The 20,540-nt window shown below is 48.8% G+C and overlaps 1 protein-coding gene across 17 annotated transcripts in view; it reads left to right on the top strand.

Moving 5' to 3' along the window:
• The window catches only part of Atp6v1c2 (ATPase H+ transporting V1 subunit C2), a 63,646-nt gene that overhangs the window by 38,139 nt on the left and 4,967 nt on the right, over window positions 1-20,540 (top strand). For 10 of the 17 annotated variants that reach the window (NM_001014199.1, XM_063262173.1, XM_039112604.2 and 7 more), the window contains 7 exons: window positions 1,815-1,900; window positions 8,955-9,049; window positions 12,314-12,405; window positions 14,983-15,081; window positions 15,601-15,669; window positions 19,003-19,095; window positions 19,191-19,284. In NM_001014199.1, the coding sequence (NP_001014221.1) occupies window positions 1,815-1,900; window positions 8,955-9,049; window positions 12,314-12,405; window positions 14,983-15,081; window positions 15,601-15,669; window positions 19,003-19,095; window positions 19,191-19,284 (628 nt within the window). Of the gene's footprint in view, window positions 1-1,691; window positions 1,901-8,954; window positions 9,050-12,313; window positions 12,406-14,982; window positions 15,082-15,600; window positions 15,670-19,002; window positions 19,096-19,190; window positions 19,285-20,540 lie in introns of all 17 variants that reach the window. The other 7 variants (XM_063262171.1, XM_039112600.2, XM_039112599.2 and 4 more) reach the window with 2 other exon arrangements.

Raw genomic sequence — 20,540 nt, 5'->3', positions numbered from 1 at the left:
GGCTACAGTGTCTGCAGTGCAGCATGACATAGTGGCCAAGAACCTTGTCTTTGAAGCCTACTTGCAGACACTTGAGGGTGAGTGGATTGTTTCAGTTTCCTCATGGAAGAGGGGGGGGATACTCAACTTCCCAGGAACCTCGTGAGGCTAAAACAATGATCACAGGGAAATTGCAAAAGTGACACCTGTTTATATCTACAGATGAGAGTCAATATTAAGAGAAGCATTGAGCACACTTGACCCACATGGGAGGTAGACTCTGGAAGGATGCATAACTGGTGCGTTTCCTGTGCTTGGAGGACAATGGTTGACTATATGTATATGTATGTGTATGCATATGCATATGTATATGCCTTTTTTAAAGGGAAGTTCTCATTATGCAGCCCTGGCTGGCCTGAAACTTGTTGTGTGGACTAGGCAGGCCTCAAACTGAAAATTCACCTGCCTCCAACTCCCAAATACTGGGATTAAAGGAGTACAGCACCAAGCCCAAGCTTACTTATTTTTGAGAGTAGGTCTTAATGTAGCTCAGACTGGCCTCAGCTTTACTAAGTAGCCAGGGATGACTTTGGACTTTTGATCCTCCTGCTTCCAGTCCTGGAGTGCGGGCATTGCATATGCTTTACGGTGCTGGAGACTGAACCAGAGCTTTGTATCTGCTGACAAGTATTTGAACTGTATCTCTAGACCTGTCTACTTTTTGTTTGTTTGATTGTTTATATATTTTTAAGCATCGCTGAGGATCAAATCCTAAGCCTCACACAGGTTAGGCAGGTGCTGTGGTTGTTCATTATAAACCACTTTCTACTTGTGTCTTCCAGTTTCTGCCAGCCATCAGCTTTATTCCTGTGGTCAAGGGAACATGCCTATCTTTTTCCCTTTCTCGCTCTCAACAACAGGGTCTTTCAAGGTGTTCCTCTGCCTCAGTTTCTATGAGTGATCAGTGGGACTTGTGCCTGCCAATGATGGAAGACTTGGAACTGGGGACATAACTCAGTTGGTAGAGTACAAGACCCAGGGTTCAATCCCCAGCACCACAAAAACTAGGCATAGGGATATATGACTGCTTTTCCAGCACTGGGGAGGTGAAGACGGGAGGATGGGAAGTTTAAGGTCATTTTTAAATACATAGTAACCTTGGGGACATCCTGCGGTACAGGAAACCTTGTATCAGTTGGAGTATGGTGAGAGAGAAGGAGAGCAGGGGAAAGAATGAGAGGGAGAGAGAATGAAAGAGAATGTATTGCATCCCTTGTCCATGATCAGATCAAATATGGCTTGGGTTCTTTTAGTATGTTTACTAGAGGCCCAAGGTTTGGCTTTTTTATAAAATGACTACCAGATTATAATAAAAAAAAAAGTATCAAGTAGAAATATTTGCCCATAGCACAGCCAGTGAGCGTCTTACTGTCTAAGTTTCTGTCTTGTGTTTTTCCATCTAACATCATAATACGTGCCTTGTTCCACGGTATTTGAAATTCTTTGTGAACCTTATTTTCAGTGTCTGCCTAATAATCCCTCTGCTGGAGAGACCATCCTCAAACAATTCTCTATTGTCAGCGGCTGGGCCGCAAAGGACATGGTTTATTCAGAAAGCTTTTCTGTATTTTTTTTCCTGTTTCCTCAAATGGTTTCCCAGAAGTGGAACGACTGGTTCAAAGGTTCTTAATGTTTTAAGTCTCTCCTTACAGATTGCTAAATTGCTGCCCCCAGCGGCTGTGAGGACTCTTTTCTTTCTCTGCCAGCAAGATGGGCGGAGTGGTCCTGCCAGCCTCCACGCCTCGCCTCACCGGCTCTTTCTTCTCTCCCCAAAGCCTCATAAAGAGAATGGCACAGAGTGTGGTGGAGGTCATGGAAGACTCCAAGGGAAAAGTACACGAGAACCTCCTGGCTAATGGAGGTAGGTCCACGACAGGTTTTTCTTTCTATGGAGCCATTTCCCTCACCATGGCCACAATGGAAGCTCTGAATATCCAGCTCTGTTAACCCTAACTGTCCCCTTTATAGAAACGCTCACACACTTCTGCCTACTTGTCATTCTTTTACCCAACAAGGTGTGAGGAGTGCCCGAGTGCCAAGCACTGCCTCCAGCCAGAGAGGGCAGGGCTACCTCAGAACACTTCCTGCCGAGGGTTCCCATTCCAAAATTTTGCTGCTGGACACACATTCCATACCATCCAATGTTTTGGCTGTTAAATGTGCACATGCCATTTGGGCTGTATTTTCAATGTGCAGCAATAACTTGGAGACTTTGGGGTCCAGTTGTGGTGGTGTACACATGTAATCCTACCACTGGGGAAGTGTAGGTGGGAAGATCAAGCTGTCAAGGTCATCCTGAGATACTTAGTAAGTTCAAGGCCAGCCCAAGCTATGTAAGGCTCTGTCTCAGAATGTATATAAAAGTAACACACTACACACACACACACAGCAAAAACCTGGACACTTTGAAAACTCTAAAATTAAATATTTACATATCTGAAGAGACAATTTACTGACTCTCTACATGAGAATGAGAACATATTTGCAATTATATCATTTGGGATAAATATCACATTTATGAACACACACACACACATGCCCCTGTTAACATTAAAAGGCTTCTACATTTACTGACTTAAATCGGCAAATGGAAATACTCACTCTCCCCATCCTGAAGCTGGGCTTGCATGTTTTTTGGTTTAATAACCCAGTCTCATATTATGTTTCAGGTCTGAAGGAAAAGATGAAATGTTTGAAGAGTAGGTTGTGTCTTGTTTGCTGTGCGCGTGCTCAGTGTGGTGCTGCGTGTCCCTGGGAGGGTGGGGCCTCAGGCTGGTTGTGGCGGTACCATGATCAGGCCCCAACAGTTTCTCAAGCAACAACTTTACTGCTTGGTTACCCTCCCTAGATGATACAGCTCGAAGTTGTTTCATTCCTATCTCCCTCTCCCTCCCATACCCCTCTGCCTCTCTTGAGCAACCTGCATGTTACCTGGAAACTGGGCTGCATCAACTCTGTGGGGTCTGGGTGAACCTCAGCGTCCTTTTGCTTGTTATCTTTCTGGTCTCCAAGCCTGTTTCTGGTGTCCCACCTGCTCTCTAAGGATGCCAGCTCAGATGCCAGGCCTTGCTCATGTGGCCTGAATGAGGCTTGCATACATCATGAGTCTTCTAGACTAGGCTACCCCTGGTGTGGCAGAAGGAACTGTTGACTTTGTATTTTTTTCTCATCTGCTGTAACTGGCAGAATGAAGAGCAAGTAATATTATTTCATTTTACCTCTTGAGACAATGTCACATGGCCAAGGCTGGTCTCAAACTCGCTATGTAGCTCGGGGTGATCCGTGTGTTTCCACTCCCAAGTGTTGGGATTGACAACTATGCCCGCTACACCTGGCTTACGGTTCTCGTGGTGCTGGGGATGAAACCCTGGTCTTTGTACGTGCCAGGCTACATTGAGCTACATCGAAGGCCAGGCAAGTTGTTTCAGAGTGAGTAAGAATCCTAAGAACAGAAGGCTCCATGAAGTTCACCAACTGATCCTGTTTTCCAGCAGGCGACTTGAAGGGCTGCAGACTGAGAGGCCCAGGCGGTTCTGTTCTGCATTAAAATCGCAAAAGGTCTTCTGAGTAAGAAGGAAGAGTCAGGATTTAAGCATCCACTCAAATGTTGATCAAGATGCTCGCACGGTCCAGGGCTGGGACTAGGGATCATGATCTGTGTTTGCCTAGCAAAGTGCCAGACCCTGAGTTCCACCCTAACAGGGCACTAAACCAAACAAACCATGGAAAGCAAACAAGCCCATATACTTAGCTTTCACCTCAAAGTTAATGCCACTTCACTGTTCTGTGTGGGATCTGCCCCTGTCTGGGTACACTGTTTCCAAGAGACAGCACTAAGAGACGGAGGGACCTTGGTCTTTGTTGCTTGGTTAGCATGTATCATTGTCACCAGACCTCCTGCCAGGCCTCTGTAGGTTAGTCCCAGTCACTTGCAAAGCTGTTTCTGAGCATGTTCTGTGAACCAACCCTGCCAAAGGCCTACCAGCACCATGAGACAGTGCCTACAGTAGCAGCCCAACCTTAACCATACATCTGAGCATCAGTGCCTCCCAAAAAGTCCAGCTAGGGTCAAGAGAAGTTTTAAACTTCACTCAACCCAAAATCTCCCAGAAGCTGTTTCTTCTGCAGGGCACCCTCAAATTGGGGATAGAATTTCTTAGAGTTCTTCGTTGTTCTGCAAATGGGATTTTAGTCCTTTGTCCTTAGTGGGAATCTAGGGGATTGATATCATGGAGGCCTGAAGTGGTCAGACCTGGTCATGTCTTGCTGTCCATCCTGGTCTTGGCTGGTCAACTCCCTGGGACTTACTTTTCTCACTTGCAGTGGACCTAATAACAGTCACATTCCAGGACCTTAGCCTTTATTTTTTGTTCGCTTGGCTACCAGTTAAGTGTGAGCATGGTAAGCCCTAGACACATGTGAATCCAGAAGAAGCAGAGCAGACATGCACCAGCGTGGCTTGGGCTGTGGAAGACCTGTCAGGCTAGCCAGGGATTGGCCTGCTGCCCATGTAGTCAGAATGCTATATGCTGGCAGGGCCTTGACTCAGTTTTTCAGATGAAGTCACTGTTGCTCAAGAGGCAGCCGCCTGTGGGGAGTATGTTTTGAGAGGGCAGGAAGGCTGAGGTGGCAGAAGCCACTCTGGAACAATATTCCTGCCCAAGGTATAGACGGAAAGGATTTTCAGGCTGTGATCCTGAGCAAAGGTCAGTGTCCAGACATAGCACTAGAGTGGGAGACGTGGCAGAGGATCAAGGATGAAGAGAGTAAAGCCACCAACCCAGAGGCCCACTGAGCTCCTGCAGGAGCTCATGTCCTCCACCAGAGTGTCCCTGGGAGTTCACAAGTGGTGGAAAAGAGACCCACAGTGCCCTGCACACTGCAGTAGAATGTGAAAGCCATAGAGGCTTTAGACTTGGTGGCAAAGCATAAAGAACAGAGCTCTCTCAGAAGTGTCTCTGCTAAGCGTCCTGTGGAGTGTAATTCCCATGGCTATCTTGGCTGGGAGGAGCATGGCTGTTGGTGTCTTGAGCATGCTGTGGAGTGCTTGGTTCTGTGGGGTCCTGTGATAGGCTCTGGAGACGCTGAGGGAAGGGGTCAGTTAAGGCAGCAGACCCAATCTTAGCATTCATTGACTGATCACAGCAGCTGGCAGAAGGAGTGAGGGTTGGGCACTACATGGCCTGGGTGGAAGGATGACCTGGCTGGAGGTGACAGTGAGGGTGGGGAGGGAGTGGCTCTGAAAACACATCACTGTGACATCTGTTCCTCACCTCCAGGAAAGATTTAAGATCACCAGTGGGAGGTCTTTCTCTTGCCCAATACTCTCCCACAATTAGCGCTGCTGTCTCTAGAGAGGCTTCTTATGACCTTGTTTAGTTTTTGGGTCATGGTAGGGACAAAATTTGTCCTAATGCTAAGGCCTAGATTAATATCTGTCAGTCTAATTTGATCACCATTCCCAAAATTCACACCGGGAGGCTTCCAGAACACATTCTCACTCTATGGTCCAGACTGGCCTACAACTCACCATGCTAGGCTCAAATTCAAAGCAAACCTCCTGCTTTAACCTCCTGAGAGTTGAGATTATGACCGTGCACCACCACCCCTGGCCAGGAGGTTCAGGTTTGAATGAGGACTCTTCCTGGTTATGGGCGGCCACTGTCTGTATCCTCATGGCCTTTCCTTGGTTGGCTGTGTGTCAGAAGGCAGTGAGTGTGGGCAGAGCTCTCTGATGTCCCCTTTTCAAGAACATGACTCCCATTGGTGTTCTGTTCCCCAGCATCTTAGAGATTTTCTGTAAATTCTAACACCAGTGTGGTTACTGAATGGTTACAGTGTGGTTACCCACAGAGATTCTCTTCACAGCCTCTGCCAAGTCCAGCCACTCTAGAAAAAAAATCAAGAGTGTGGATCTTGTGCAGGGACTGATGAGGGGAGAGCCTCCTTCCTCCTGCAACTTAGCTGTACCCTGATGCTGGAGGTGACAGTGAGGGTGGGGAGTTGGACATGATGGAGAGAGGAATCAAGGACCTTCCTTCATAATGGACAGGGTGCTGGGTGCTCTGTTTCCTTTGTTCCTGCTGTATTAGAGCTTACTCATGGAGTTTCCCCATGGAGACAGTGTCATTTCTCAATAAGACTGAAGAGTAAATTAGATGAGATGATTCATGTATCTCAGTCCACATCTCCTTACTGGTCAGCACCATCATCTCTGTTATTTTAAGGCATTCCTGCCTGTTGAGTACCAGGACCACTTCCCTCTTGAATCTCCTTTGGTTTCCATCTTCAAAGTTGGACTTTCCCCAAACTGAATCTAACCTCTCTACCCTGTCCCTTCCACTGCTCTGTGGTTCCCAGGTAAATTAGTGTCCCTCCCTCACCACCCAGCCTAGGAATGTGGGTATCACTTTACTTAATGCCATGTGTGTCATTGGCCCTACATCCATCTGAATGGGTCTCCTCCTTTCTACTCTCAGAGTTTCTCTTGCCCTTCTTGGCTTTTCCTTTCCCACACCCCCACTGGCTTCTGTCCACTCCAAGCATGGACTCTCCCACTGTGTTTAGTCCTGTCCTCCTTCTCTATGTCAGCTCCAGACATGAAGGTACAGATGTGACCTCATACCTGGTCTGTCTTCCTGCCTAGCTCCTGCCCACTTCTCTGCTCCAGCAGCTTCTTCTAGACTTCTAACATTACCCTCTCAAGTGTCCATCATGGTCATTCTGACCCTTGACCTTCTCACAACCACACACAACAGCCTCTGTCTGTCAGGTTTTTTTTTGGGTTCCTGTCCAATTGTAGCCATGGTGGCTTCTCTGGGAACCTGATACTGTCTCTTATCATTGCCTACCTAACTGTCCCTGCACACTTATGAGCACTTGGGGGTGGGAGGAAAGGGTGTCTGCCCTGGATTCCCAAGAGCAGGAAGCCATATTCCACACAAGTTCAGAGGGTGATGACAGGTTCTCTCCATGTGCTTAAGAACAAGCACACACAGGGAAGGGCTGGCATGTACAGACCCTGTGGTGGGAATCCCCCACATGTAGAGCAAAGGGTGGTATTGCATACTTGTCATTCCAGTTACTTGGGAGACTGACTGAGGCAGGAGGGTGCCTCGGACCCAGGAGTTTAGGCCAGGGTGGGCCACACAAAGAAGTGTCAAAAGGAATAAATAAAGAGAAAGGAGAGAGGGAGGGAGGGAAGGAGGGAGGGAAGGAAGAAGGAAGGAAGGAAGGAAGGAAGGAAGGAAGGAAGGAAGGAAGGAAGGAAGGAAGGAAGGAGAGACAGGAAGAACAGAAAGGGGGAAGGAGAAGTTACAAGGTCCCATAGCTCTCTCTGGATCTACAGAATATAATAACAATTAATCCCTTAGACCAAATGTGGTGGTGCATGCCTTTAATCTCACCATTTGGTAGGCAGAGACAGGTGGCTCTCTGGGAGTTTGATTACAGTCTGATCTACATAGTGAGTCCCAAACTAGCTGGCACTGTATAGTGAGACATTGTCTCAAAACAAAACAAGCAAGCCCCTAAGAGGTGAGTGATCTGACCACTTTCTCAAGGAGAAACAGTGACTCAGTTTTTCTCTTGCTTGGGGTCTGGGGCTTAAATCAATGTCCTAGTTTAATTTGTGATCATAAAAATTTGACAAAAGCTACTTTAATAGAGAAAGTTTATTTTCCTGACAAAGGTCACAGTGCAACACTGAAGGAAAGTCAAGGCAGAAACTTGAATTAGCTAGCCATTAGCCTCAGTCAAGAATAGAGAGAAAATAATTCATGCGTACTTCTTAAATTCAATTCCCTCTCCACACTTATACAGTCCAGGACCCCAACCAAGGGAATGGCACTGCCCACAGTGGACGGGTCTTCCCACATCAATTACTTAATCAAGAAGATCTACATGGCCAGCCTGATCCAGACAGTCCCTCACTGATTCTCTTTCCATGTGATTCTATATTGTGTTGGTTAACAATTGAAACTAAGTATCACAGCTGAGCATGGTGGCTTACTGGGAAGCAGAGACAGGCAAATCTTTGAGTCCAAGGACAGCATGGTCTATACATTGAGTTCCAGGCTAGCCAGAGATACACAGTGAGACTCTGTCACAAACAATCAAACATATAAAAACAAAATACCCCTAAATATCATAATCAGTCAGGCTTCTTGGACTAAAACTCATCAGTTCAATTGGACCACCATCAGCTCCTCTCATTCCTCTTCTGCACAGCTGGCTAGGGTAGGCAGGAACATCTGTCTTTACAGTGGCATTTGTTGGGTTTTAGTGAACACACACAACAGACACACACTGAATGAGGCACAAACTCCAATGTGTGGCTGAGCTGTGAGAGGTCTTCTGAATAGTAGGTGATGTGGGTTAACATTGTCTTGCTCTTGTTGAGACTCAAGAAGCAGGGAGACTATCCCCCAAACAGGTGGCACCTGTGACAGGCCATGGCTGTGTAGTTTAGGGGGCTAGTTTAATGCTTTCCAGTATGCCTTTGGAATGCCATAAAACAGCTTTGACCCAGCTGGGGAGGGTAGGCCAAACAACCCTCGAAGGTGGAAAAGTTACCAGTGGCCACAGAATGTTACCTTATTGGTTTCAACCTCTAGGGAGAGCGACTTCATAGCAAACTTGAGGCAGAAGCTGCAGAGGGAGACCATGGGACTCAGTTCACCTGCTTCAGTGTCCTTCCCTCAGCGTTTGAGGGTTTTGATGTCAATCAGATGGCTCCCTCATGGAGCTTCTGCTCTTCCAGAGTCCCTGCCTATTCCTCAGCTTCTCTCTGACTGCTTCTTCAGTGTGAGCAACAAGCTCAATTTGTCTCAGCTCGGCTTGGTTCTGGGTTCCGGTCTTAGTCTTGGGAAGTGGGAAGGCTGTGTTCACTTGTCAAGCTGTCTTTGCTCTTCCAGTTGACCTGACATCCTTTGTGACACACTTCGAGTGGGACATGGCCAAATATCCTGCCAAGCAGCCACTGGTGAGCGTGGTGGATACACTGGCCAAGGTGAGGAGAGTCTGCTTGCAGACTTCTGACCATCCAAGATGATGGGCATGGAGTTGGGACTCTACAAGGTGGAGGGCAAAATGCTGGGATATTAGCTCCCTGAGTGAGCCTGGGTAGGTCTTCTCTTACCATGCTCCAGGTAAGGTTAGAACTCGGGAGAGACTTGTGTGTATTCCTCTGTCCCTGTCACCCAGAAAGCTGATCATAGTCTCACAGGACAGTCCACTGGATGGGCCTGAGGCATTTGACTTTTGACCTCAGACCCAGACACCAGTTCAGTTCACTCCCTACTTCTTTTAAAAACACTATGGGAAGGCTTACTCCTTCCTCCCTCATTCTGCCATTAGTGCCCCTTGGATGATCGATTGATGGCTGATTGATTGATTTTGTTGTACTGGATATGGAACCCAGAATCTTTCACATACTAAGCATTCTACTTCAGCCCCCTTTTAATTTTGATTTTGAAATTGGGTCTCACTAAGTTGACCAATCTGGCCTCAAAGCAGCTTTGTAACCCAAGTTAGACTAAAACTCGTGATCCTTCTGTCTCAGCCTCCTTAGGTGCTGGAATTACAGGCATTGGTGCCAAGCCTGGCTCCCCTGGGAAGAAACCTCATTGTTTTAGAAGACAGTTTGGCTGAGGACCCCCACCTCTCAGTCACGCTGTGCCAACACATCCCCTAAGTGTCTTGTGATAATGACAAGGCAGCCCCATGAAGGGTGCCATCTGCAGAGCCATGGTCTCCAGCTTGCCACACTGTGTACAAGCCCCATACAGAGAGGTCTGCAGGGACACTGTGGGCATTCCATTGCCAAGGTGGCTTCTATGTGCCTTCACCATGGATGAGACTGTCCTGCCCTGGTCCCAGTGTATACAGAACCCAGTCTGTGTCATGTCTCTGACCGGCCTGATGGCTGGGGAGATCCCAGCTCTACTCTGAACAAAGCTGCCCTGTTCTCTAACTAGCTGAGCTTCCTTGAGGGTGGTAGGCAGAGCAGGGCAGGGCAGGGCAGGAAGGGTGGCTTTGAATCCTTTTCTTCTTCAGGTTTCTTGGGAATCTGGGTGTGGCTCCTTGGGCTTACATCCCCTTCCAAGACAATCAGGCAGAGGTTCTCAAAGGTATTTCTACAGGAGCAGCCTGGGCATTGTGCCAGGTATGGCTTTCAGGAGAGCCTCACACCTGTCCACTACTGAACCAGAGAATACATTTTTATGAGTGGGCATGCCAACTTGGGATTTTGAGTCCCTGGGGCACTAGACCTGGCTTGGGGGAGTCAGAGAGTAGTAGAATCATAGAAGAGTACTGGCTCCTCTCTAGTCCAGGGTTCCCAAATGCACAACTGTTGAAACATCAAACTGGTGGGGGCGGGGATGTGGTTAAGAAAGCAAATCCCACGAATTGTGCTGTGTGTGTGTGTGGCTCCACTGTCCACCACAGGGAACCTGTAGGCTAGCTGGACAGAGGATGGGAGATTGGGTCTTCAGTCTTTGTAGTCAGTTGGTGTGGCTGACCCTTGAGTGTGGCATGTGGTATGATCCAGTGTACAGTACAGCCGTGCAGCCTGTGTAGGCTAGTGTGCAGATGAGTAGGATGCCATCAGTGAAGAAAACCCCACAAGGCACATGGGTCTCGGTGATTCGTGTTTGTGATGTCCTGGGAACATCATCGTTCTGAAGAAAAATGTGTTTAAAATGCAAGGAAAAATAAACCCTAGCCCCATGATCAAGGTAAAGACAGGAACATTGGAAGTCTGCTACTGTTTCAACTCCTGTTCCCTTTCCCTCTCTAACAGTGACCAGGGCCTAAGGTTCAGAGAGGACCCTCCTTTTTGGATGTCTATTCTGAGTATTTAAACTCAGAGCTTCCACAGTGCCATGCGTCTCATCTCATGATCTCAGCATCTCCTGCATCAGCACCGTGCCCTACCCTATAGCATAGACACACACTCTCATCCCAGCCCACTGCTGAACAATAGCAAGGGGATGCAGATGGCTTGTGCGTTAAGGCTACGGCAGTGGTTTTCAACCTTCCTAATGTTGCTGCCCTCTAATGCAGTTCCTCGTGTTGTGGTGACACCCTCACCCCAACCATAAAGTTATCTTCACTGCTGCTTCATAACTATAATTTTGCTACTTTATGAATTGTAACATAAATACCTGCTATACAGGATATCTGATATGTGACCCCATAAAAGGGTCATTCAACTCCCAAAGGCATTACAACCATAGGTTGAAAACCACCAGGCTACATGCTCAGTTCTGAAGTACCCACCACTGTCTGTCTGCTGACACACATCCATGCATTATTAAATACACACCCACCCATTTGTAGTTATGGCTACGGGGCACTGTTCACTGTCATGGTGTGTCTTTGCAGGGCCAGCGGCTCACAGAGGTGAGAGCCCTTGGGGAGGCAGACTTTCTTTAAATTACCACAGAGCTCAGCCTGTGGAAGGGACTCACTGTGGCTTTGAGTCACTTGCTGCCCTCTGGCCTCAGCTTAGTTACCATAGCCTTCTTGAACTGCTCTTCACTGTGGCCAACTGTTCTGGGGCTCTTCTAAAGGTGGCATTCCTCCTCTGTTGGGTAGATGGGAGCCTGAGGCAGGGAACAGAGGCGCTCCGTTATTGTGCCTCTGCAGCTTATGAGGAGGCTGCAGTCAAGCCTGGAGAGGTCAACGGTTGGGAGGTTGGTCTGTCAGGAACCTGACCATGGAGGGTCACTATAGAAGACAGGAGAGATCACTGGCTGCCCTCTAACAGGGCCAAAGAAGGTTTGTGTGGGGGTTGCTCATCTGGCAGTTCAGCATTGCTTGCTAGGAAGGAGCCCAAGCTAGTGTTGCTGGGCAAGCTGTGTGGCTGGTACCTGAGCACCTATAAAGTGAGGTCTGGTCCCCTTCTGCTTCCGCATGTGGAGACTAAGAGAGCCAGATGCTTGGGAGTTGGGAGAGTCAGAGGGAGACAAATGGGACCACTCTGGTGAGTCAGCAGGTTGCTGGTTTTCTTTTCTTTTTTGTTTTTCATTTTGTTTCTTTTTTTTACCCCGAGATAGGGTTTCCTGTAGCCTAGGCCTCAAGTTGCCTATCTAGGGGAGGATGATCTTGAACTGATCTTCCTGTCTCTGCCTCCCAAGTGGTGGCCATGAGCACCCATGGCTGGCTTGGTCACTGTTGTTAAGTGTCCCACGGATGCTTGGTGAGATGTTTGAAGAGTTTCACTAACTCTTCAAGGTCACCAGGAGCGTCTCTCCCCCCTCCCTCCCAGCAACTGGCACAAATCGAGACAGACCTGAAGTCGCGAACAGCCGCCTACAGTGTTCTGAAGGCCAACCTGGAGAACTTGGAGAAGAAATCCACGTGCGTACCGCGCCCACTGCGTTCTCTGTACATGTAGCTGGTGGGGTTGGTGTGGGGAACATCCGCATGGCTGTGGCTCTTGAGCCAAGTGGACAGATGGGGCCATGCACTAGGACCCTGGAGCAGATGAAGAGAGAACAGAGTGAGGCAGGGGGCTGCCCTGCCTGTGAACAGAGAGGAACATGAAGTTTCTTCGCTCATTCCTTCTTTCCTTCTTCCCCACTCGTCACTCAGTTTATATGGCTCTGAGGGGCCTTCCCAGGCCTCTCACTGCACCTCCTCTCCCAGGGGAGCAGGTAGGGTGGGATGTTAGAGCCCAAACGTCTTCAAGGGGAAGATAGGATTAGCAGCCACCCAGGGTGGACAGCTGCAGGGACTCGGTCATAAAAGTGTCTGCTGGTCTTATAGTTCAGGTTCCTGACAGACCAGGCTCCAAGGTGGTGGAATCAGTAGAAAAGCAGGCTCAGGGCCATCATGGCAGGGACTATCTTGGGGATGGTAGTGAGCACCTTGGAAGAAATGGTTACATTAAGAACCCAGGCAAGCTCCTTTGTGAAAGGGAAGGATGAATAGGGTCAATTAGCATGAAGTGGTGCCCAACCCTTGCCCCTAGATTCCGAATCTAAGGTCAGGAAAGCAGAGTGGCCCAGGCGCTCAGGGCCAGTGTCCCTCCTTCCGTTTGGTTCCGCCAGTTAAGCTTCCCTCTTTAGGCCAGATTTGCTAGTCACAAAAGAAAACATAAGTTGACCATTTCTAATCTGAAAATTCAAAATTTCCCCCAAAAGGAGGAAAGTTTTAAGCATCATTATGATTCTTGAAATGCAAAGTTGTGCACCTGACCTCATGGCTCTGGCCACAGCCACCCCACAAAGAGTAAACCTCCATGTATGCCTGCACCTGCTGTGTGAGCACAGATGACACCAGTCGGCTTCTGCTTTACACTACCTCCTGCCTCCAATAGAACGCCCACATGTCCAAAACCACCCCAAGTCCAAACAGAAGGGGTGCTGAAGGCTGTCCATCTGCAGTTAGAAGGTCAGCGTCAGTTGTCTGACTCTGTCCATCCCGGAGTAACTGGACATGAGAAAGGTGGATACTAGTTGTTAGGTGAGCACAAGTTACCTTGAGCTCAGGATAGTTGGTCCCTCCTGAGGCTGGAGTCCAGACCATGGTGGGCATGTACTCACTTCACCAAGTTGTGACAGCTTGTCAGCTGGCAAGATGCGTCAGTGGGTAAAGATGCCTACCACCTGCATGATCTGAGCTCAACCCCTGGGCCCATCTGATAGGAGGAGGGAGCTGACTTCTGCAAGTTGTCTTCTGACGTCTACACATGTTCTGAGGCACATGTGGGACACACACACACACACACACACACACAGAGAGAGAGAGAGAGAGAGAGAGAGAGAGAGAGAGAGAGAGAGAGAGAGAGAGAGAGAGAATGAATAAATACAAAGTGTAATTCGAAAGAGAATCAGGAACCTGGCAATGGTGGTGCATGCCTTTAGTCCCCGCACTCAGGCAGACTTTGAGGTCAGCCTGGTCTACAGAGTGAGTTCCAGGGCTACCCAAAGAAACCCTGTCTGAGAAAACCAAAGAGAAAAAAAGAGAATTGGGATCTTAAAGATGACTGGTCCATGTTCTCTTCTCCCATACAGTCTCTACTTCCGACCTCTTCACCAAACATGTGGAGACAGTTTCTACTCTTGAAAAGTCACAGTTACTCATTCAACAGGCCTGTGGGTTTGTTGCTTTGAGCTGGGTGCAGTATAAATCAGAGATAAGTCTCCTAGCAGGCTAATGTGTGTGCTGCGATGATAGGGTGGCTGCATCTCTGGAGGGGATCCACTGGCATTTGTCCATGATCACACAGCTGTGTGGAGTTGGTCCAGGCAGGAGAGGAGACGCCCTTGGAGGATGGGATTTTTACACTGCCTTTGAGGCGTTGCCTTTGGCTCTGCCTGGGAAGTGGGAAGCCATGGACTAACACTGCAGTCCCCACGCTCTCTGGGCTCTCTGACCAGGACTCTGCAGTCTGCGGATCCACCATGTCTTGGTAGGCACATCTGTCCATGCGACAGCATGATAATAATACCGTACTCTTCATCCTATCCAGGGCTGGTGGCATAGACAAAGCTATTTCAGGCGAGTGTCCCCAGCTGCTGGACTGAACAGTGTAAAGTGACACAGAGCTAGTTCTATCTAGGCCTATCTGTCCTCTGCAATTCAGAGACTTGGCTGCTGTCTTGATACTTGAATAACTGTAGCTGCCTGCCACCTGAGTTCCCCTCCCAGCACTTGGGTTTGCTTTTGGGGAGAGTGCAGGTCACTGAGGTGTTGAATTCAGCAGCCCCTTGAGTGACAGGCGATAGCTGCAGAGGCTTTGCCAACCTCCCTGCCCCTGAGGGAAGAGGTACTAGCTCACTTTCGATTTGGCTGTACCTGGCTCTGGCAGACGGGGTTCAAAATATCCCCTGAGCCTGCTCCATTTCCTGCTGTTTGTCTGGATGCTATAGGACATATGGGGTCAATGATCCTCTCTCTGATGGTCTTATCCATTGTCCTTCTACATTCCAGGGGGAACCTCTTCACTCGGACACTGAGTGATATTGTCAGCAAGGAAGACTTCGTACTCGATTCTGAATATCTCATAACCCTGCTGGTCATCGTCCCCAAGTATGTGGATAGAAAGGTTCTGGGGTGCCTGGCTCTTATAGAAAGTGAGGTGGGTCCCTTGTGCCCTGCTGCCCACAGGTCAGCAGACATTCCTGCACAGGGTCTACAGAGGGCCAGTGTCTCCACGGAAGTAAGGAGACGGTAGCAATGGCAAAGCATTTATTGAGTACTTCTTGTGCTGTGCCCAGAAGAAGAACTTTAAGCTCTACTGTTTCTTTTGACCTGAAGCTAGAAGGGCTATTCACCTGGGCCCAGGTGACCTGGACCAGGATCAGAAAATAATTAGTGACCTTCAAAACATACCAATACCTGGGCTTTCCACCTGGCGACCTTCTGGGAAGTCCTGTGGGCCCTTGCACACAGACTGGGCTCAGCATGGCACCCGGCCACAGCAGGACCTTTAGGGATGTTGGGGACACTTCCTGGTTCTATCTCATGACTTTCAGTCTTCTGGAGAAGGTGCAGACAGTTTCCTGAGACCTGTTTTCCCAAAGCATCTCACAGTTTGTGTCCTCACAGGTCAAGCTATGTACAGTGGCAGAAGACATATGAGTCCCTATCGGACATGGTGGTCCCTCGGTCAACCAAGTAAGTGAGACCTCAGCTTAGTCTATGCTCCCAGAAAGGAACGTGTAGATGTTCATGGAGCAGCAGACACGTGCCAAGGGCAGAACACCTCACAGCACCATACCTGTGCATTGAGTCCAAGTGGCCTGGAATCCCTTCTTGGTGGATTCCTCTCTACTGTTGTCTTTCAAAGCTCCACTTCCTTGTCCCTTCTCTGGGAAGGCTGTTCTGGCTCTGGCTGCATTCAGCAGAGCCTTTCCATGTGTTCTCTGCCTGTCTTCTCTGTATTCTCTTCTTCATATCCACTCTGCTCTCCTAAGTGGAGGATGCAGACATTGTTCAGCAAATGTCTGGACAGAGCAGCAGCCCAGCGGCCAGCTACAGTCTGAGCAGGGAGGACAGTCTCAGACTGTGGCCAATTGGGTCAGAACAGGAACGTCAGGAGGGTACAGCAAAAATGAAGTGTAGGACTGGATTGAACCTGTGTAGGTCATGGAAATCCATGGAAAACCAACAACTCAGCTTCACACAATCAGAGCTCACTTTGAGAATGGGCAAAGCGTTAGTTGTGGACAGGTCCTAGTCACTGCTTTATTGCTCTGAAGAGACACCGTGACCAGGGCAACCCTTTTTTTTTCTTTTCTTTTATTGGATATTTTCTTTATTTACATTTCAATTGTTATCCTCATTCCCAGTTTCCCCTCTGGAAACCCCCCATCCTATTCCCCCACCCCTGCCTCCATAAGGGTGCTCCCACACACACACCCTCCCGCCTCCCCGCCCTGGCATTCTCCTACACCGAAGCATCAAACCTTCACAGGACCAAGGGGTTCTCCTCCCATTGATGCCTGACAACACCATCTTCAGCTACATATGTGGATGGAGTCATGGGTCACTCCATGTGCACTCTTTGGTTGATGGTTTAGCCACTGGGAGCTCTGGGGCGTCTAATTGGCTGATATTGTTGTTCTTCCTATGAGGTTTCAAACCCCCTTAGCTACCTCAGTCCTTTCTCTAACTCCTCCATTGGGGACCCCGTTCTCAGTCCAGTGGTTGTCTGCAAGCATCCACCTCTGTGTTTGTCAGGCTGTGGCAGAGCCTCTCAGGAGACCGCTATATCAGGCTCCTGTCAGCATGTACTCCTTGGCATCTGCAATAGTATCTGGGTTTGGTGACTGCATGTGGGATGGATCCCCATGTGTGGCAGACTTTGGATGGCCTTTCCTTCAGTCTCTGCTCCACACTTTGTCCCTGTATTTCCTTCTGTGAGTATTTTGTTTCCCCTTCTAAGAAATACCAAAGCATCCACACTTTTGTCATTCTTCTTCTTGAGCTTCATGTGGTTTGTAAATTTTATCTTGGGTATTCTGAGCTTTTGGGCTAATATCCACTTATCAGTGAGTGCATACCATGTGTGTTCTTTTGTGACTAGGTTACCTTATTCAGGATGATATTTTCTAGTTCAATTCATTTGCCTAAGAATTTCGTGGAGTCATTGTTTTTAATAGCTGAGCAGTACCAGGGCAACTCTTATAAGAGAAAGCATTTAATTGGGGGCTCGCTTATGGTTTCAGAGGCTTAGTCCATTTTTTATCACGGCAAGGAGCATCGTGCTGTAACAATAGCACAGAGATACATACTTATCCATAAGCAGAGAGGCAGGCAGGCAGGCAGGCAGGCAGGCAGAGGGAAGGGAGAATATGAACATAGGCACACTGGCCTGACACAGGTTTTTGAAACTTCAAAGCCCACCCCAGTGACACACTTCAACAGGTTACACATACCCAACAAGGCCGTGTCTCCTAGTCCTTCTCAAACAGTGCCACTCTATGGTGACTAAGCATTCATGTAATACGAGCCTATGGGGGCCATCTCTATTACCACAGCAGGTATACACAGAACCATGTAATTTATCTAGAATAAAAAATCACGTGACAAGAATGTCTCGGTGCCTGGGTCAAAATACAGCAGAGTCACAGGGACTGTGGAGATGAAAAAAACCACACGCAGGGTGATGAGATCAGGAGTCTCCAGCCTAGTTTATTGGGCAGAGCCTAGGGGACTCTTAACCATATGGAACTTATTTGTGATTCCATAAAGGAAATTTGAGAATGAGCCACAAGTAACATGAGCTCAATTATCTGCCCCACCACACTACACCCAGAGCTATCTACTTCACTCCACCCCATCTCATCCCATCCCCTACCATCCCTTTGTATCCTACCCATCCTACTATGTCCCACCCCCCTCTATCACATCACACCCTACCCTCCATACTGTCTTTTTTTTTTTTTTTTTTTTGGTTATTTTTTTCGGAGCTGGGGACCGAACCCGGGGCCTTGTGCTTCCTAGGCAAGCGCTCTACCACTGAGCTAAATCCCCAACCCCCCCCCTCCATACTGTCTTATTCAGTCCCCCAATCCCATCCCACCCTAGCCCCACTTCCTGTCTCAACCCATTCATTCCTGAAATCTTGGCCTTGAGGAGCACATCACTCACTCCCAAGACACAGCCACCAGGAGCTACATTATGGGTTTGCAAAGAACAAATTAATCACAGCCTAAGGTCTTGGGAGAGACAGAGCTTGAAGAGGTGCATCTTTTTTTGGGCAGGTAGCACCAGATGGCGTGCCTGGCAGGCAGAGGTGTCTTCTGTTCTTGAGGCTTGCCTCCGGAAAAGGGCCAGCTCAGCAGGGTGCTGGGCCACACAGAGCAGAGACTTCAGGCTCCTCATGATTGAGAAAGTACCTAAGTCTGCACCAATCCATTTTGGAAAGGTCTGAAGCTTAGGGAATGTTCCTATGGGCATGGACTCTGAAGTACAAATGAGGTGACCTGTCAAACAAGGCATGCCTAGGCCCTCAAGACTAGAAACTTCTCAGAGTTGCTGAGGACATTGACTCCAAAAGCCTGTGCCACATGCTGGCAATGGCGTGTCCGGTTAGGGCTTCATGGTATCAGAAGTGGATTAGCCATGTGGAATGGCTTCTGCCACTTGCTTTACTGGAACCTGCATAGCCAGCAACAGTGTCTGGGGCCCTGTGGGGAGCTGGATTAGTCAACCATTTATGGCGCACAAGACAAAACAAGTTGCTGCTCCCAAGCAGTCTCTGCTGGAGTTTGCAGGCAGACTGAGCCTGAAGGAGTGGGTAGTGGGAAGTTATCAGGGCACCCTTGGTTCCCAGGTCCTGGTTCCAGCCAAGGACTGAAGCATAGGCCATCAGGCCCAGGGAACCTGACTGCCAGTGGGGATGGCCTCCTGAGGTTGACAAGGAGCTCTTCTGAGCCTAGCTTCAACTCCGAGCTTGGGAGAGTGATCCTACATCATCCAGCTAACAATGCTTCTCCTTACTAGATTGATCGCTGAGGACAATGAAGGTGGTCTCTTCACAGTGACTCTTTTCCGAAAAGTGATTGAAGACTTCAAAGTCAAAGCCAAAGAAAACAAGTAAGGGTGTGGGCCATGGGTTCTCCCAGGATTGGTCTGAATCCCTGGGTAGTCCAGATTCTGCCCAGTTACAGCTCTAGTTGCTCTTCTTAAAGGTTCATTGTCCGGGAATTTTACTATGATGAGAAAGAAATTAAAAGAGAGAGGGAAGAGATGACCAGGTTGCTGTCTGATAAGAAACAACAGTATGTGAGTACTGGGGTGTAGGAGGGCTCTTTAGATGGATGGCATGCACTCCCTAATGTTCCGCAGGTCCGAGTCCCTTCCTCAGTCTGACGGTTCCCATCTCCTGAGCTCATGCTGGGTACATGTGAGTTCAGATGGAGTATGTACTGAGCTCCACTCCCTGACACGCGCACAGCCTCCAGGATCACTGTCACTGTCTTGGAAGAGCTTGGAGTTGAGATGCTGAAGTGAACTCTGGCCAGGGGATCACCCTGGACTTTGCCACAGACCAGCCAGAGCAGGGGGCCCTAGGATGAAGCATCAGTGCCCAGGGTAGATAGTGCCACTGCCTCAGAGATCACACAGCCACTGGTTTCCTCATCCTGACTATAGACTTCAGGCTGCCCCTGGCGCCTGTACTTACCACCTATGTGCTCCCAGGAGCCTGGGTGCTTATCTGAGACATTGTGGCCACAGACACTTTGTGGAAATGTCAGCCTCTGTCACTGGGGCAAAACTGAGAGCTTTGTATTAAACTGGGAACCTGTAGCTCTGGGACTATCAGTCCAGTGCTCTACAAAAGTGTGTCCAAGGCTCTGGTGTCCTGCGATGGCAGGGCCTGGTTCAGTTCCGCACTCTCAGGGCACTTGTCTAGGTGGCCATTTTCTGGTTCCTTCCCAGCCTCTGCAGAGGGAGACTTCATCAGACTACATTCTAGTAGCACTTCAGCGATAGGTGGGAGGAGTGAGTAGAGTGTCCCTGAGTCCTCAGAGGAAAGCCGGTGTACCCACAGCTATAAGTGTGTCTGAGGACAGCAGAGCTGCTGTGCTGATGCAGTGCTTCCCATGTGGCTTGGCATTTGCCCCATGCCTCCTCACACATCGGGCAGATAGCTTGAGCATATCTAGGCTAACCTTGCTGAGTGAGAGGCTTTGTGAGTCCCCCCAAAATAGTTCTTGGAGTCCCACCTGCCTACTGTTTCCTTCTCAAACAGAAACTGCAGCTGGAGGTAGTTCACAGGAGACTTTATGTTGTTTTTCGTTTGTTTTTGAGAGAGGGTCTCATGTGACAACGGCTGGCCTCTCTAACTTGATATGTAACTGAGGATGGTGTTGAACTTCTGATTTTCTTGCTTCCACCTACAAAGTACTGAGATTATAAGCGTGGGATAGACAAGTATGACAACTTCACCTTCAGGCCCATGTGGATACACACACGCACGCACGCACACACACACACACATCCATGCATGTACACATACATGTCATGTGTATGCACTG

Source organism: Rattus norvegicus, chromosome 6 (genome assembly GCF_036323735.1).
Source record: "Rattus norvegicus strain BN/NHsdMcwi chromosome 6, GRCr8, whole genome shotgun sequence".
NCBI classification, from domain to species: Eukaryota; Metazoa; Chordata; class Mammalia; order Rodentia; family Muridae; genus Rattus; species Rattus norvegicus.
This window is presented reverse-complemented; position numbering and strand designations above follow the sequence as displayed.